General features: G+C 44.0%; 1 protein-coding gene across 1 annotated transcript in view; it reads left to right on the top strand.

Annotated features, from left to right (window-relative positions):
* The window catches only part of CHST1 (carbohydrate sulfotransferase 1), a 33637-nt gene extending 14649 nt beyond the window's left edge, over positions 1–18988 (top strand). The window contains exon 2 of the mRNA XM_077322289.1: positions 17029–18988. Within this exon, the coding sequence (XP_077178404.1) occupies positions 17073–18332 (1260 nt within the window). The 5' untranslated portion in view covers positions 17029–17072 and the 3' untranslated portion in view covers positions 18333–18988. The remainder of the gene's footprint in view (positions 1–17028) is intronic.
* Positions 18989–19546: the final 558 nt, after the last annotated feature.

Here is a 19546-nt window from a genome sequence, read left to right as displayed (position 1 = left end):
GTGGCTCCAATCACATGCTCCCATGTAATGTGGTAATTACCCCTCGGGGAAACAGTCCTGGGGGAATAATAACTTACAAGGAAGTGGCTTTCACACCCTGGTGTATGTCATTGGGAGCTACGGCTATATACTGTAATACACATGTCCAGGGGCTGAACTTTGCTTTATATTAAGGCCTCTGCATTCTCCTGTCTTATGGTCCAGCAATATAGAGAGTAAATATAGAGAGTAAAACACTGGATATTGACTTTGGAAGAGTTAGGATTCAAATCTCACATCATCTGTGGGAATTACTGTTCTGGCCTTGAGTAAGTTTTCATCTCCCATCTTCTGTTCCACATTGGCTAAATGGTCAAAACCCTAATACTTCACAGGTTGTTGAAAAGCTGAATGAGATAATAAAGGAAATGTGTCCGTCTCTTCTGGGTCAACAGGCTTGCCTGGTCAATAAACCTAAAATAGCAGTAGTTAACCTCGGGAAAAGAGTCATAAGCTTTACAGATAGAAAAGCAGGATGCTAATTAAGTTGTTGTTGAAAGGCCTGAATTTGGGAGCAGTGCGTTTCAGTTTACGCGGGCACATGGAAGATGTCATTTAAAACCACACCATCCACATCAGTTAAAATAGTTTAATATGTTAGTAGTTTAACACAATAATTTCATATATTCAGAGAGTCTGTTCTGCTCTAGTAAATTGTAAAGTTATGGTAAATAGGAGACGTTCTTCTATAGGGCTTCCACATAGACAAACTGCATACGGGGAAGGAAGGGGTATGAAGAGGATATATTGAGACGATGTACATGAAGAGTTGAGCCTTGTATATGGTGATATGAACATCCAGATGTGACAACAACAAGCAGCTTGATGAGTGTGCCTGATTGCTCAAGTGGTGGGGCCTACTGTAAACATACAGCAGCTAAGACTCCTAGAAGCTGCAGTAGCTGTGATGTTGAGGAGTTTGAATTATGACACTGGAGTGGGCTTAAACCATGTTGTGCCTATGTCTTCCTCTCTGTGTACATGACAGTATGTGGGGTTTGTGTCTGCTGCGTATGTGTGTCAGCTTGTCAGAGGTGGCCTTTTCTGTTCTCGTTTCTTTAGCATCCTAAATCTCCCAGAGCTTTTTGCTATTGACAATCATGTATAGAGCCAGCTCCAAAATCCTGAGTCACTGTATTGTTTCCATGGAAACAGGCTTGCTCATTATAATCTGTTTTAGGGGTAGTGAAAATATAGTACAGATGCTGCTAGGAATTGGGCAACTGCCAGAATCGTATTGGTTAGAAAGAGGAGAGGTTTCATCGTATTGGATGAGGGGTTCATACTCTGTCTGCAGATCTCTCAACAACTGCTGCGAGTTAGTCTTGGGTGAGCTTCCTGCCTCTCAGAACTTGTCATGACTGTATGCAATGTGTGTGCAATGCGTGTGCCACTCTCAAACATGACATCCAGTTTCCAAATTCACATGTTAACCCTTCCACTTCCATATTTCACCTGTTGCTATGAAATTTTCACTTTCTCTGTGTCACAATTATTATCAATTGCAAACAAAAGACCAGAACGAGACACAAGGCATGCACCATGTATAGTAGGACATAAAACAACCAAAGGGAATGAAATTAATGAAAGGAAAGCTTAAGAATATGGAAGAACAGAAATAGAACAAGTATTGTCAGGAATTGAGCAAGATGTGAAAAGAAGTCCAATGGACACCTTTAAAATAAACATAAACATCTACTACATGCAAAAAAAACTTCTCATGACTTGGATTTCATATTTGTAGGAATAAGCCTGGATCTATAGTTGCATGATGCTCTTAAGCGAACTGTTGAAATCTTATGTATTGCACATGGCTGCATTTTGTTGTATGAGCCCATCCTGGGAACATGCAACTGGCTGTGTTCATTGCATATGTGTAAAGTGCAGTCAAGCCGCAGCCAACTTATGACGACTCCATCAGGTTTTCAAGACAAGTGATTAAGCAGAGGTTTGTTTGCCATTGGCATCCTCTGCAAAGTCTTTGTTGTTGATTTCTCATCAAACCCTTGATCCTTCTTAGCTACTGAGGTCTGATGAGATTGGTACCATTCCACATCCTGCTGTGTTCAGTGCATGCTATTTATTACCATCTGTCCATGGGTTGTATACTTTCCCCCCCTTCCCAGGTACAAAAGTTTAAAACAAGATGAGGGAGAGCAGTATGGTCATCCCATAGTCTTTTCATGGTGTTGGAGAAATGTTACTTTGGTATATTGGATAGTTCAAAATATGAACTTTTTGATTCAGCACCATTGTCAAGTGATGTGATGGGCTGGTACCTATCCTTATAGCCAAACTGAGGCTCTCTTAACACACGGAGGGCATAGTTAAAAGGTCCACATGTTTTGAGCTAACGTTAATACTATGGTAAAGCAAGGAGGAGAGGTGTTTCTAACATCATTTGACTTCACTCATCCAACATGCTTATCATATGGAGAGATACCTGTAGAGCAGCCTTTCTCAACTTTTTTTTTTCCCCTTGAGAAAAGTGGTGTGATCGTGCAGAATATGGTTGGGAAGCATAGCTGTTTACATGCCCATCTGGGGTCCCTCGTCTTTCTACCCCTTCCAAGACCACCATTGGCCATGGGTGGGGGGGGGGGAGGGAGAGAGAGAGAGAGAGAGAGATTAATTTACTCCCACCCACTTAGGAAACCTTTCCAGGGCTGTTAAGAAAGCCTGCTGTAGAGTATGGATTTTTGGTGGGAACCAGACTAGCAGGCCCAGACTGTAGAAACTGACAGAAGAGGAAGTTGTTCCATGATGGGAATAGCCTCACCATGGCTGAAATCTTCCCTGCTTACTTATAAAGTTATATACTAGACTCTGATTATTGATGGGGCATTCATCCAGCCAAAGTGACCATGTTCTAGCTCTGACGGTGGGCCATAACAAAGCCCATTCCTCTGTGAACAGTGTATGTCATACTTCCACTAGCTGTTTGGAGCAGACCTTTGACTGCTGAGATCTCCTGAAGTTTCTCTGGCTGTAGCTGAAAAATGTTCATTGTGCAGGATGGCCGGTTTGCTTCATTGAAGCTGGATTTGGCTGGATTTCAGATTTGCTTCTGAAGTTGTGTAGGTTTACATTTGGGTCTCCTGTCATCCTAACCTGGCATAAGTAAGATCAGTTTGTATTTTCCCGGGAATCGAGCAATGCTGAGTGCCAAGTGGCCTTTGAGGTCATGGCTGACCTTGTGTCCACATCGATAAAAATCAGCAGCTACTGCAGTTAAACTACAGAGCACTTCAGACTTCTGCTACACATATCAGATATTAACACTGCAGTCCTAAGCAGTGTTACACTGTAGGGCCATGGGTGTCAATGGCCTCAGAAAGGTATAATTTTGTTTAGGATAACACTGCAAGATACCTACTGGATCTCCCAGTGTACCATTTCCTCTTTGTGTGGAGTAGGGTTAAGAGCAGCGGCTTCCAATCTGGTGAGCCAGGTTTGATTCCTCCACATTTAGTCAGCTGGCTGACATTGGGCTTGTCAGAGTTCTCTCAGAGGTCTGTCAACCCCACCTCTCTCACAGGGTGTCTGTGGTGGGGAGAGGAAGGGAAAATGATTGTAAGCTGCTTTGAGACTCCTTTGGGCAGTGAAAAGTGTGGCATAAAAACCAACTCTTCTTCTTCAAAGAAAACTGCTTTTGGAACATCCATCATTCTAATTTGGCTACCATGAAACTAAAAACATAATTTTGTTTTATGGAGATGTAATTGATTCAAGGAGTTCGGCAAGACTGTATACTGTCGCCTTGCCTATTTAACTTGTATGCGGAGCACCTCATGAGAAAGGCTGGGTAAGATGAGTCACAAATTGGGATCAAGATTGCAGGGAGAAATATCAACAACCTCAGATATGCAGATGATACCACTCTAATGGTAGAAAGCGAAGAGGAACTAAAGAGCCTTTTGATGCGGGTGAAGAAGGAGAGTGCAAAAGTTGGCTTGAAACTCAACATCAAGAAAAATAAGATCATAGCATCCGGCCCTTTCAATTCCTGGCAAATAGATGGGGAAGAAATGGAGGTAGTGATAGATTTTATTTTCCTGGGCTCCAAGATCACTGCAGATGGGGAGGTAATCCATGGACTGTTGCACATCCATGCCCCTGCAGCTCTGCCTCCTACTTCATGTAGTCAGTCTACATTAACTGATTGCTCTGGTTCTGATTAATACAGATTTGTGAGTGAATCTGTGTAGAAAGTAATGACTGCATAAGCCTTGTGTATTTTATAGATATTATATCATTTGTATCTTTTGTCATCTTATTTTTATATCAGCCCTTTTGCTGTATCAAAGTTAACTTTTGTCACTTTTATGGTTAATTACAAGAGGGAGCTTGTATTTCATGTGTCTCCTGACACATGATATATACCTGTCATAAAAACTAGCCAAATTAGAATGTATTAATATTTCAGCAACAGTACTTCAATGACTTAGAGCAGTGGTCCCCAACCTTTTTATCACCGGGGACCACTCAACGCCAGGGACCACTCACCGGGGACCACTCAACGCCTTTTACTGAGGTCCGGTGGGGGGGTAGTTTACTCCTCTACTCTCAACCACTGCCCTAACGCTCTCTGATCGCTATGGTAATGTTTAAACATCCCTTCAAAATAAGATACAGACACGCCACAACAATGAAGTGTGTTGTAAAGGGCTGGGGGGGATGAAGTAAAGGTCCGAGAGGGGGAGAAGGCATCCTTCGGGGCCCACCTCCAATTAGTCGAAGGACCACATGTGGTCTACGGCCCACAGGTTGGGGATCGCTAACTTAGACAACGGGTGAAATTTCATACAACTGCATTTTTTATGATCCTCATAGCATTATGTATCTAAGGACTATGTTGTCTTGTCTGATGAAGTATTCTGTGCAACTGGAAAACTTATGTCCCACCACTTAAAAACAACTGGTTTAATAAATAGTATAATCAGAACATCAAGAAAATGAAGATCATGGCATCCGGCCCTCTCAATTCCTGGCAAATCGATGGGGAAGAAATGGAGGTAATTACAGATTTTATTTTCCTGGGCTCCAAGATCACTGCAGATGGGGACTGCAGCAAAGAAATTAAATGACGCTTGCTCCTGGGGAAGAAAGCTATGGCAAATCTAGGCAGCATCCTAAAAAGCAGAGACATCACCCTGCCAACAAAAGTGCATTTAGTCAAGGCTATGGTCTTCCCAGTTGCAATGTATGGCTGTGAAAGTTCGACCATAAGGAAGGCCATGCATCAAAGAATTGAGGCTTTTGAACTCTGGTGCTGGAGAAGACTCTTGCGAGTCCCTTGAACTGCAAGGCGAACAAACCGGTCAGTCCTAGAGGAGATCAGCCCTGACTGCTCCTTAGAAAGCCAGATCCTGAAGATGAAACTCAAATACTTTGGCCACCTCATGAGAAGGAAGGACCCCCTGGAGAAGAGCCTAATGCTGGGAGCGATCGAGGGCAAAAGAAGGGGACGACAGAGAATGAGGTAGCTGGATGGAGTCACTGAAGCAGTCGGTGCAAACTTAAATTGACTTTGAGGAATGGTAGAGGACAGGAAGGTCTGGAGGATCATTGTCCATGGCAGTGGTCCCCAACCTTTCTGAGGCTGGGGACTGGCAGGGCATCGGGCTGCGCCCGCGCGGACTGCGCCCGCTCATCGGGCCGCGCCTGCACAGCCGCGCGGCCCGGCCCGGCCCTGATTCTTTCTCCCCGCCCTCCCGCAGTAAGAAGCTTCCCTGGCCGCAAGCTTGCGGCCTGGGAAGTTTTTTTACTGCAGGGGGGGCGGGGAGAGGGAGCCGCGGCCCGGTGCCATGGCCTTCGCGGCCCGGCACCGGGCCACGGCCCGCAGGTTGGGGACCACTGGTCTCTCAGCCTCACCCACCCCACAGGATGTCTGTTGTGGGGAGAGGAATGGGAAGGCGACTGTAAGCTGCTTTGATCCTCCTTCGGGTAGGGAAAAGCGGCATATAAGAACCAACTCTTCTTCTTCTACAATCTGATTCATGGATCAAATGGGGGAGTTTTGATGCTGAAAGGGGAAAAAGAGGCTACTTCTAGCTTGCTGTACCTATATCGTTGTACAAGAGTGTTGCAAACTTGTATTCCTTTGATCTGTGACCAGGATCCAGGGGCTGGTGTGAGACAAAAGCTTTCACACAATTTTTTGGGCAACTTTCAAAGAGTGAACCTAATTGTAGTTAGCCTGGCTGAACTTAGAAGAAATTGAAAGTCTCTCTTTTCTTATATCACATTATTCATGATTTGCTACTCTTCATAGATGATCAGTCTGGGTGGTGATGAATATAGATTTTCAGTGAGCAAAAATTGTATGCAACAGTGGTGCAGTCCTCTAAAACATAATTGCAGACATGGCAATGCATTAATTTCCTCCTGTGTGAATATAACACAATTTTCATCCATGTAGGGTAGAAGCTAGGGATTGCCACCAAGCATCCTAATACATAGCACAGACCTTGGGAGTCTGGCAGTGCTTCATTATCAGTTCAGACTGTGGTTCTGTGGCAGAGGAAGTCGCTGCACTGTTGCAATCCCCTTTTAAGCTGAAGTCAGATGAACCATCATTATTAAAGATGTGTTTGTTTAAATTACAAACCTTGCTATTCAAACGAGTCCCCTTTCACAAGGTTAGCATAGAACATAGATGGAAGAGTTGCCCCTTTTATTCTGACTTCAAATGCTTCTTCTCAAACCGAATTGTCCATATGCAATTGTACTGTGCTTGAAATGAAATCCGCCAAGATGCATTTTGCAGGAGAGGAAACAAACATGAAATAAAGGCCTAGTAGCAAGCTTTATTGGGAGAAGATACATTCAAGAGCAGGTTTTGGCATCTGACCTCTCTTCAGCGGTATGGTGATCCCTTTATCTTTTTCACTGTACAAACAAACATTGAATTTACACGTATGTAAACACTGGGTGAAAATTCCAAACCTTGTATGGAAGACAGCCACCAGAGGGCAGGAAAGAGCTCTCTGCTAAATAACTAAGTTCAGCAAACTACACACAAAATGCTTGACTGTCTAGGACAGGGGTAGTCAAACTGCTGCCCTCCAGATGTCCATGGACTACAATTCCCAGGAGCCCCCTGCGAACATTCGCTGGCAGGGGGCTCCTGGGAATTGTAGTCCATGGTCATCTGGAGGGCTGCAGTTTGACTACCCCTGGTCTAGGAGTTACAGTATTGAAGGCAAGTGAGATTTTATCTATGTCTTTTTCCACCTCTTCTGTGGCCTAGAACAGTAAAATTAATGATGAGAGTCTCACACAATAAAATTCAATACCCCCCCTTTGAATGGTGGTGTGGGTCTGAGCTAAGAAAAGCTATTCTAGGTGTATAATTGTTGAAAAAACGATAATCTAAATAGTTCACAATACGGTTCACAGATGTATGGGGAATTAAGAAGAAGAGTTGGTTCTTATATGCCGCTTTTCTCTACTCAAAGGAGGCTCAAAGCACAACAGACACCCTGTGAGGTGGGTGAGGCTGAGAGAACCTTGATATCACTGCCCAGTCAGAACAGTTTTATCAGTGCCATGCTGAGCCCAAGGTCACCCAGCTGGCTGCATGTGGGGGAGTGCAGAATCGAACCCAGAATCCACACTCCTAACTGGCTCTTAAGGTAGCAAAGTAGACTGCATTACTTCAGAGTGCAGCGGGTAGACTCCAGCACTGAATGTTCCTTTGCATAAAATTCAAATCAAAAGCAGGCACATCAGGAAGTTCCTTTGCTTGCTATTTGCAAAGAGTTTTTAACATACAGCAGCATTCCAAAATGAGAGCCTCAATTTGAATTGGTACTCCACCACTTTAGTCTTCTGCATTCATGGACCAGGCCCTGGAAGAACTGATTGAAGGGTGTAAAGATTTTATGATTTTTTATTTAAATCATTTATACGCTGCCTTCCCAACAAGCTCCAGTTCCACAACACAGCAAACATCAAATCAGTATTTGAATAAAATGTTCAAACACATATAAACACACAAACAGGGAGGGCTAATAAGAGTTGGCCAATGCCAAATAAGACAAGGAAGTCTTTACCTATTGGCAAAAAATCATGATTGGAGTAGTTGGGTAGGTTCATATGGGAGTTCAGCATCATAGCATGCAGTGAGATGTGATTTGTGTTCACATCTCCCATTTCCCCAGCCTTCTATTCATAGCGATTGTATTGGTCCCTGAATTGAAAGGATCCATGATGCTAGGGGAAGATGAGGTTGTTTTCCACATTGCACTATTTCCTGATGTAAACCGTCCTTAGAGCCACCTTTTGCCATGATAGAAAAACAAATTCCTTTAGCACCTTTAGCACCACAGACTGGGCCAAAGCTAGCTCCTTGTCTTAGTGCTGCTGCTGTTGTTAGGAAGGAGGACTCATTGTTTAGCCAACAGCTGCCATTCAGTTTGCCTGTTAAAAAAAAAACACATTCATTTTTATAAAGAGTTCATGGACTTTCTCAGAATTTCTCCCCAAATGGGGCATCTGATTTCTTATTCCTCAGAGTACAAAAAGGGAGAATAAGTGGTTAGCAAATGACATTGACCTTCTTTCCCACTGGAGCACCACTACATGTATATTTATAACATAACAGAGTCAGGTTCCATGGAAGGTGGTCATGGTGGACACATTTTTTTAAAAAAATGTAAAAATGAACCTTGCTGGTAATGTTCATTTGTGTTGTCCATTTTCCTGGCTGGTGAGATGTTTAAGAAATAATGGCATCTGATTTCTGTTTTCATTTGAATGAAACAGCACTAGTATTTCTGCAGTATTTGCTTTATTTACCAATATACAAGTAGAGGACAGGGAGGCAAAGTGATTCTATACAACACATCCACTATTTCATATCAGATCCCCAGAGAGAGAAAGATGATTAATCGGCAGTTGTCCCTGTGTGTTTCTCCCATTTTCTGTTTCAGACGTAAGCCTGCTGTTTCTCTGCCTTTTTACCTCATCTTCTCCAAGTTTATATGCTTACTTGTTACTAAAGACTGTCTCCTAACAGTTTGTTCTCTCTCCCCCTCCTTTTGTCCTCCCCTGCCCCCTCAGGTGAGCCGTGAGTGTATAGATCCAGGAGACTGCTGAACCATTAAGACATGTCTTAATATTAACTTTCCAAATTTCTATTTTATGTATTTACTGAATAAAAATTCATACGGATTAGCTGTTATTCCAAATATTTGCCCAGAAATTTCCATCAGCAACAGCTGGCTGTTACGGTGCAGAACAGGGTTTTAGTATGCTATGAAAATTAATTGTTACCAATTCAAACTAGACAATGTTAAAGGACACTTAATATTACCAAAATAAACCGCCCTGATCCTCCGGGGAGGGCGGTATATAAATATAATAAATTAAATAAATAAATAAAGTCTTTTATAAAAATCCTGATTTGGATTTTGAAAAACTTTAAAAAAAATTATCATTTTAACCAGATTTTTCAAATATCATTTGTCTTCCCTCCCTCCTGTTTTCTTCCATTATAAATAAAAATAAAGATTTGGTAGTAACTTGTTTGTTGTTGTTAGCATTCAGGGCAATTCAGCACCCAGAACATGTAGTGAAAGGGTTACCTCTTGCAGACGCTCTTTTTTTTTTTGATGTTTTAAACGACATCATCAGCATCCAGCGTTCCAGCAGATACATCCTTCATTTTAAGGCGGTAGTTTGTGAATCGCATAAAGTGAATTCCTCCAATATTGCACCAACAGGAGGAGAGCAATGACCAACCACTAGCAAAATGGCTGTGTGTAACCAAAATGGCCAGAAGTAGTGTGATCTCTGTCTCCAGTGCCAGCCCCTTGTGCCTGTCTCTCTTTTCCTTCTACCTGGAATGGGGCTTCTTTTTCTTTTCTTCTTTTTGTAACAAGCTGCTTGGAGCAACGAATACACGTTGGTCCATAGAGGCAGAACAAAAATTATTTCCACCCACCAGTTGGCACACAAAGCAATCCTCTCAACCCCCCCCCCCCAAAAAAAAAATTGGGAAAAATTTAACTTCTGTTCATCTTCAAGTGTCAAACTTTCAAAACGGGCTGGCATTAAACTACGCACTATGCATCTCTGATTATATGCATAGGCATAGCAATGGAGACGTTTTACTTTTTTAAAAAGATTGCTTTCCCTTTAAAGCTAGGAGAAAGCTGATTGGCTGGCTGCCTGCCATGATTGACAGGCAAGAAGAGACTTACTTGTATTGGGAGTCCTTCTCCGCAGCTATTTTAATCAGCCATGCGGAGTGCCTGGAAGTGTCAGAAAGCAGGAGAAGAAAGTGAGAGAGCAAAGAGGAGAGAAATGGTGGGGGTGCATTTTTTTTAGAGTGTTAAGCAATTGCGGTTGCTTAAAGCTATATTTTAGAGGTGCGGAATGGCCATCAGTGTTCCTCTACATATTAAAAAAAAAATTTTTTTTTAGAATAAATCTTTATTCCAGATGAACTGGCTTGGTCAAACGTGGACTGGTTTAATACACGTTTTCAAAATAATTCTCAAAATAATATTTTAAAAAGTGTGCCTCTATATTGATAGTGCTATATAAATACTGATTTGGTCTTTAATTCCCCATCTGGAGAACAACCATGGTGTGTGGTTGCAAGTGTGACTTTGGGAAATAACTGGAGGAATGAGCTTAACTCTATGGCCATCAAATTTTGCTTGACTACTGGCTAGCCAGAGTTGGGTTGGCCTGGGTTAACCTTGCTATCCTATTTTGTGGGTAACATCTGTTTCTTGTCTTGTACTTCCTAATGCATACATTCCTCTAGAGAAAATACCTGATGCTCTCACCAACTTATTGGAGTTGGGATTGCATCTAATAAATGAAACACTGGTGGCTCGGACCAGCCTCTGGGCATTCAAGAAAACAGCCTTGTCCTGTCCTTATATAACTCACACAGTCAAGACTCTCAAGCTCTCCCCCTCCCCCTGCTTTAAGGCACACCACAGCCTGCCAACAGCAGTCCTCTCTTGGGAAAAATCACCGGGAACTTTGTGCTTTTCTAGCCCCATCAGGAATTTTAATATGCTAAAGCCACAGGAGCTTTGAGGTTGTTGAACAGGCCCTGCATACAAAACACACCCCTAGCCAATCCGGCTCCCTCACGTTGCACTGTGTGCTGAGATGTTTTCAGCTTTAGAAATCCCTTCTCCGTACTGTCTGTCAGCATCTGCTCTCGCTCTCCCATTAGAAGTGGGTGATGTTAGGTCTTAACCGGCAGCAAGAGAAGTCTGCTAAGCAGAGGTAGGGGTTTGTGTGTGCATGAATTACACCAATAAAACAAAATATTTGGGTTATTTCACAGCAGCTCCTGTGGATCATAGGCTCTGTACAAGCTTTTGTGGGTGGCAGCGGGGAAAACCTTCTGCGTGAATAACGAGAGAGAGAGTGAAAAACAGCTGGCTGAGGAGAGCCCTTCTTGAGAGGCATGCTCACAGCAGGGGCAGTGTAAAAATATTTGGGTAGATTAATCTGGGATTTGCCTGGCCCTTGCAGTCAGCATTTTGTGTTCAGCCTCTAAAACCCAGCAGCCCAACCCTATAACCTTTCACTGCAGTTGTGGAAACATCAATTTCTTTTTCACTGCAGCAGCTAAAGCTTCTTGTTTTGCTAGTGGGACGCAGATGTGCGGCTCCCACACCACTTGCTCTGTATTTCCTCTTAAGGCAGTTCCATATGTTAACAGAACCAAATTTGTTCCCCACCGTCTGTATCTTTTTTGGAGTATGGAAGCTAGTCCCAGCTGCCTGGCCAGCATACTGCTGCAGAATACATTCAGAATACAATAGAATAGAATATTTAATTTCTATATTACTCCTCCCCATATGGGCTTGGTGCAGCACACAACAATAAAAACACATTCAATAAAATCTATTACAGTAATAATATTATGATAAAATACAGTTTAAAAACTCATCCTTGCTCCCACCCCTTCACACCCTCTGCCAGCTACCTCAGACTGGAAATGGCATTATCAGATAAAAATAAACAAGTAAGGGGAGCCAAGAAGGAAGAGTTGGAGGGAGGGCTGTAAAGCTTCAAACAGCCCTAGTTGCAACTATAGGCTAGGTGGAAGAGAGCTGTTTTACAGGCTGTGGCACTTCCCAGCTGGCAGCTCATTCCAGCAGGTTGGGGCCTTTGGCTGTGGCTCCGATCAAGCCCAAGCACACGTCCTTGGGGGTGGGGATCACCAGCAAATTGGTGTTTGAAGAGCATAATCCCCTGTGGAGGACATGTTGGGAGAGGCAGGCCCTCAGATACACAGGGCCCAGACTGTATAGGACTTTAAGGGTCAGTACCAGAACCTTCAACCTGATCGGGAATTTCACCAGCAACCAATGCGGCTGCTTGAGGGCAGGTCAAATGTGAGCTCTCCATGGCATCTGCATGAGGTCCTGTTCTGCAGTATTTTATACCAGCTGTACTCTCCAGACCAGGATCAAAGGTAACCCTGTGTTTTGGGTACTCCTTACACATTTTATCTGTGATGCAACCCTGCTTGCTTGGGAACAAGACTTTTCTACTCTTTCCTAGTTCCTGGACCACTGAATGAAAAACTAGCATCTGGATTGCTGTAGGCACCTTTTCCCTCACTGCTGTCAACACAACTATGTAACTGGCAGCTGTGTGCCATGCTGGGAAGGCTATATAAGTGTGAAAGGACATCCCAATGGGAGTGTTAGCTAGCTCAAGGAAGCGATGTGTGGCACAAAGGCAGCAGTGAAGGGCACAGGAGACCCCACGTACTTTGGCAAAAGGAAGTTAATGCTCACGGATAGCGTGGGGCCGCCTCATGAGAAGGCAGTAAATTAGCAGGCTTAGGCAAACCCAGTTGGAGTGGGGCAAGGCAAAGAAGGTGTTAAGAGCAACAAAGCTCTGAGAAGGGTGCTGGGCTTGAGCAGCATAGGTGGAGCCCCAGGGATAAAAGGGGCAATGACAGAGGTCAGAAATATAATCTGGCTCAGCAAAGTTTAGGAAGTGCAAAGAAGAAAGGTAAAGGTAGAGGAACCTGATGGAGGAGCTGAAGCCTGGGGCATGAGAAGGCTTCCAGACTGGAACAGGCCTGGTGGAAGTGCCCTGAGACAAAGGCACAGTTCAGCCCCCCCGAGATTTGAAGGGCAGAAACAGGCAGGTGAACGTCATTAGTCAAAATATATGACTAACTAGTAAATAAGCCCGCTGCAGTCTGAATGCAGCGGGCGCTAGCGGGCTGGCGAGGGCAGGGGCGGATCAGGCTGGGGCCAGGAGTCCCGCGGTGGGGCGTACCTGCGGAAGGAGGCAACAGCAGCGGTGAGGCGAGTGTCAGCAGCGGGGCCCGCGGCAGTGGGCGCGGCAGAGCAAAGCGGCGCGTTCCCGGGGCCGGGTGAGCCGTGTGGGCGCGGCGGCTCGGCAGCGGAAGTGTGAGCGGCGGTTTGGAGGCTGGGCGGGCCGAGTTGTGCTGGAGGAGGTGGCAGGGGCGTGGCGGCTGGCCTTTCAAGGGCGTGAAGAAAGGGAGCGACCGTCCGTGCGGGCCACGACGGAGGAAATGGCGGCAGGTGGCCGCTTGCAGGCAAGATTGAAGGGGGCGGATCGGGGGGCGCTTCGCACCTCCCGATTAGACAGTCCAGCGGCAAGTAACCAATTGTGAGCTGTGCTGTGCCGCCGGACTGACAATCGGAGGGCCCAATTGGCAGGCGCAAAGCGCCTGCCGATTGGGCCCTCCGATTGTCAGTCCGGGGAAAGGGGCCTATTGGCACCCTTCCTCATCACGGACATGGCACACCCTCAGGGCCCTTAACAAATTATTTAATTCGCTCCGCTAGGAGCGGGTTAAAGATGATGGAAGGGCTGCCTCTTTACCTGGATATTCTTGATAACTTGTGCTTTGTTCTTGCCCTCCATACTGGATCTTGTGATAGCCCTCTTTAAGTATTTGAAAGGTTGTCGCTTGGAGGAGGGCAGGATGCTGTTTCTGTTAGCTGCAGAGGAAAGGACACGCAGTAATGGGTTTAAACTACAAGTACAATGATATAGGCTAGATATCAGGAAAAAAAATTTCACAGTCAGAGTAGTTCAGCAGTGGAATAGGCTGCCTAAGGAGGTGGTGAGCTCCCCCTCACTGGCAGTCTTCAAGCAAAGGTTGGATACACACTTTTCTTGGATGCTTTGGGCTTATCCTGCATTGAGCAGCGGGTTGGACTAGATGGCCTGCATGGCCCCTTCTAACTCTATGATTCTATGATTTTATCTATTGGTATGGTGTCTCCTAGGAATAGGGCGTGAGGTAGCCTAAGTGGCGAAAACATATAGCAGGCTAAAGTAAATCATGCAGCTGCTACTGGGAAAACTCATTCACTGATCTCCTAATGCCACATTTGCATCAACAATAAGTTGAAAACAGAAAGAGAAGACAAAGAGGCATACTGTTGTGCATATATGTGGAGACATGTCTGTTTAACTCTGGTATCAACAGTCTGCAGTGTATTTACCCCTGTATGACTTCAAGGTAAGATGTGGAGGTGCGGGGAGTGAAATGGAGTTTCATGTGGTCCAGTGAGTCCAACTCAGGAGTAACTTCAGAAGTTTCTGCGGCAGCTTTTGGAGAACTATGTTCTGTACTACTTGATACAGATAAGTGTGGGTTAAAGAGGAATTTCCTGTCATAAAGTAACAAGCCTGAAAACTGCTTCAGCCTTCCTTGATTTGGTGATATTATCTGAGGGGTTAATAAACCACTAAAATGAGGAATGGAATATTATGAAAGTCTTTCCCCAATGAAGGACTGTATGTCACCTTGGAATATATGACCATTTAAACAGCAACACTATCTGGTTTTAAAGGTACAAAGGAGAGCAAATGAGTGTGAGAGAGAGCTCAGTGTGTAGCTTCGACAGGTTAGAGCAAATATACCCATCGGCTGAGTAGAATTATTCAGGGAACACTACATTAGTTTTGGACATGGGAGAGTCAGGTTCAAAGCTGCACCAGGATAACTCTGCATATTACAGTGGAAAATACTATTTGGTTGTATCCTGCACAAACTCTCCATTGAAGGAAGGGATTTTTAATCAACAGAGTGTGTGTGTGTGTGTGTGGGGGGGGGGCGTTCACTGGTTCCCCCTTCTCACTGCAGCCCCAACTACCCTAGGGTTGCCAGCCTCCAGGTGGCACCTGGAGGTCTTCTGCTATTACAATTGTTCTGCAGACAACCAGTATCAATTCCCCTAGAGAAATTGGCTGCTTTGGAGGATGGATTCTATGGTATCATATGCCGCTGTATTTCTCCCCCCTCCCCACCTCACCCTCCCCAGGCTTCATCTTCCAGATCTCTAGGTTTTTCCCAGTTCAACACTTGCAATCCTAAACTTACCCCCAGAAATACTCCTCCTGGAGGACAAGGGATCCCCAGGAAAAAAACTAAAAAAGATGTCTGCTATGGGCAGGGGAAATGAGTGAAAATCATCACCAATCTTTCAGTGGAAGTTTTCCATGGGATCCAGCCAAATATTTTCTACAGCAACTATGAAATGTGGAAGTAAACTCTGAATAGGAGGAGGAACAGATAACCATTTGTTTTTACCTCCCTCACAACAATGTGATGAGCATTTATGGGAGCTAGCATCTGTGCCTTCAGAAATTGAAAAATGCATGTTCCCTTAATCAGGATTATTTCTTTAAAAATGTTTTTTGGTCTGGATACAGATAAAATGAGGATATAAGGTGTATTAGCTGAGTTGGTGTATTAGCTGAGTTCATATCATCCTAAGGAGGTGGAACTACTGACTGAGTTATTTCCTCTTTTCTTCTTAACTACCTGTAACAATGATAAAGGATCTATTATTATTATTTTTAATAACTGTGCTAGACAGAAAAAGCATTAGGATAGCAAGCCAATATGTGTCTACCTTGCTTGATTTATTTATTGATTACCTGAATTATTAAGACACGTAATGTTTGTAGATTATAGATGTGGTTGACATATTAATATGCTCCATACAAAGTGAGTGTGTGGTTTACAAAGGAAAGATTCAAGTTATTCCCAGTCTCATGTACAAAGCATGAGAACTGCCTGTATATTTATGTTCATGTGCCATTGCATATACATATCCCATTGTGCCTCTTATCAGTACTCTTCAGATAATTTAACCCATCCCTTTTAATCCATTGCTTCTATAGACTAGGGGACTCTTGAACTGTCATGTCGCCGGTAGATAAAGAGACATTGGATTCTTGAGACTTAGGCTGAATCTGCATGGAGCTTTTATTCCAATCCCATCTACAATGAATGAGATTTCCATTTTGATTTGGGGTGATTTAAATTTTTAATTTGCAACAAGCATGATTGACCCTACCTTCCCCCGTGATATCCTGGAGTGGATATTTGAAAAATTAGCATGAGTAAAGGTGCAGCTCTCTGGTTTTCCCAAACTAAATTGCTGCCGAGCCTCCAACTCTGTAGAAAAGCCCTGATTGGCCAGGGCGTCAGTTCAAAGGTTTCCTCGTTCCCAGGATGCAAGGCTCCCCTTAAAGGGGAAACCCTAACTTCTCTCAGCAGATGCTCCAGAAGCCCTAATTTCTCTTGGCAGATATTTTCCTTTTGGATTTATTCCCCCTTTTCTGCTGTCTCCAATCCTCACCCCCCCCCTCCATGGATGGAACTAGAATTTAGGGCTTCTGGGTCCAAGTGACATGCCAACCACTACAGCACATTGGGACCTTCTGACCTTAAGGAGTTGCATTGCCTGTGAAATGTATTCTTCCCTTTACTCACAAATCCCAGGCATTTACCAGAAAGAGTATAATTCTACAAAAGCAAAATTTTAAAATCAGAACATATTATAAAACAGTTTAAATTCAAAAAATGCTGTCTTTGTTTGCTTTGCATAGTGTCTTCTTTCAAGTTGTAGAATTTGGTATTTTTCATATCCTACCTCTATGTTGTACAGTAGGTATTCTGGCAATATTGTATTCAACTGGGCTGATTCTTTTGTGTTGCAGATACTAAAGCCACCTGCGAAGAATCTCCATGAAGGTGACCAGCCATGCAATGTTCCTGGAAGGCTGTCCTCCTACTTGCTTTGGCCTCTATAGCTATCCAGTATACAGCCATCCGCACCTTCACAACCAAGTCCTTCCACAGCTGCCCAGTACCCAACCCAATGAACTGTAGCCTGAATCAGGAGACTGAATCAACTGATAGACTTTGTGATGAAAGCTCCACATTTGCATATAATCTTTCCAAGAAGACACATGTCCTCATCTTGGCCACAACCAGAAGTGGTTCCTCTTTTGTTGGGCAGCTCTTTAATCAGCATTTTGATGTCTTCTATTTATTTGAACCCCTCTACCATGTCCAGTACACCTTGATCCCAAAGCTGACTCAGACCAAGGGCTCCACAGACAGGCGGATCATGCTGGGAGCTGGCCGAGATTTGCTGAGGAGTCTCTATGACTGTGACCTCTACTTCCTAGAAAATTACATTAAGCCTCCACCAGTGAACCATACAACAGATAGGCTGTTCCGCCGGGGAGCCAGCAAAGCATTGTGTTCCCTACCAGTCTGTGAGACACTGACAACCATTGATGTTCCGCTGGAGGAAGGAGACTGTGTGAAAAAATGTGGCACCTTGAACCTAACACTGGCAACTGAGTCATGTAAAGATCATGGGCACGTCGCTATCAAAACTGTGCGGGTGCCCGAGGTCAGTGACCTCCGGGCCTTGGTAGAGGACCCCAGGCTCAATTTGAAAATCATACAACTAGTGAGGGACCCCAGGGGCATCCTTGCCTCCAGGAGTGAGACATTTCGAGATACTTACAGGCTTTGGCGTATCTGGGATGGCACAGGCAGGAAACCTTATAACCTGGATGTGACACAGCTCACTACAGTCTGTGAGGACTTCTTGAACTCTGTTTCTACTGGACTAAATCGGCCAGCTTGGCTCAAGGGCAAGTACATGCTGGTTAGGTATGAAGACCTGGCCAGGAATCCTTTGAAAAAGACAGAGGAGATGTATGAATTCCTTGGCATCCCCATGGACAGCAATGTGGAACGATGGATACAGAATAACACCAGAGGGGACAGATCTGCAGCCAAACACAAGTATGGGACTGTCCGAAATTCAGCAGCAACTGCCGAGAAGTGGCGGTTCCGCCTTTCCTATGAAATTGTGGCATTCACGCAGAATGCCTGCCAACAGGTGTTGGTACAACTAGGTTATAAACTGGTGTCCTCTGAGGAGGAGTTAAAGAACCTTTCCCTCAGCCTTGTGGAAGAAAGGGACTTCTTGCCCTTCTGGTAACACAAACATTAGGGTTTCGTATTTTAAATCTGATACGAGCCATTTCCTAACTGTTGCCTTACTTTCCCTTACCCCATTTACTCTTGAAATTTGCACTAATTCTTTAATGGGAATCTCAAAAAGAGTTAACATGAAGAAAGTGTCTCCTCTCAGACTATGGTATGACATCTGAATATTGGATACCTTAAAATCAAATTAAAGAAGCAAACTGTGGATGGGTAGCAATGTTTACAAATCACACTCACACAACAATGTATAAAAGGAAAAAAAGTAACCCTCAGGTTTTCCACACTGAAAGGCACCTGGGGGACTATACTTTTGCACTGTTTACTTTTACAATGTAAGAGGTAACTATAAATATATACATATATATATATGTCTAATTTATGAATAGTGTTGTCACTTCCCACCTAACTCTTCCTGATTATGAGCAGGTTTTACTGTTAGCTGAATGTGGACTATCTCCTTGTTTCTAATCTTGTTTTGATATGTCTGTTTGAGTCATGTTATCAGGCTGGTCGCTGATCCATGGTTTGTTTAGTAACACCTATGACATTTCTTTGTGCCAAAAAGACAAAAAATGGTTTGCTGCACAGCAACAATGGACTTTTAATGCTTTATCTCTGTGTTTTCTGCAAATAAATAATTCAATAAAATCAGTTGTTCCATGAGGGTGAAATTCACCAGGCCAGTCTCAATGACCCCGTACTGCTGTTCAGGACAGATATGAATGCCTTTAACTGATGTGCCTGGTGTGGTAGAATAGGAGAATGGTGGGTAGTGCAAGTGTATTCTCTGTAAGTGGTCACATGAAAAGCAGTGGTCATTCCAGGGAGAGTGTAGTCTAGATTCTATTTTCCTGATAGTTCATAAACTCTAATTTGGTCAAGAATGGTCTCTCAGACTACTGCTACAAAATTCCATTTGGCTGGAATATTCAAACATACCAAGGGAAGTCCTGTAGTTCAGTGGTACACCATATATTCACCTGCTTAAGATCCCGCTTCAGTCCCAGCATTTCCAGTTAAAAGGATCTCTCATGTGGTAAGGCTGGAGGAAATCTGTGCCAAGACCATGCAGAACTGTGGTCAGTCAGAGGATGCTGGGATAGACAGATCAGTGGCAGCTTCATATATTCATTTGCCCATTTTGGTCTGTCTCTCTTGAAAATCCAGCTAACCTCTGCACTCAATAGTTGCCTTATGCCTTGATGA

Source organism: Paroedura picta, chromosome 2 (assembly GCF_049243985.1).
Source record: "Paroedura picta isolate Pp20150507F chromosome 2, Ppicta_v3.0, whole genome shotgun sequence".
NCBI classification, from domain to species: Eukaryota; Metazoa; Chordata; class Lepidosauria; order Squamata; family Gekkonidae; genus Paroedura; species Paroedura picta.
Note: the sequence above shows the minus strand (reverse complement) of the source record. Positions and strands in the feature narration are given on the sequence as shown.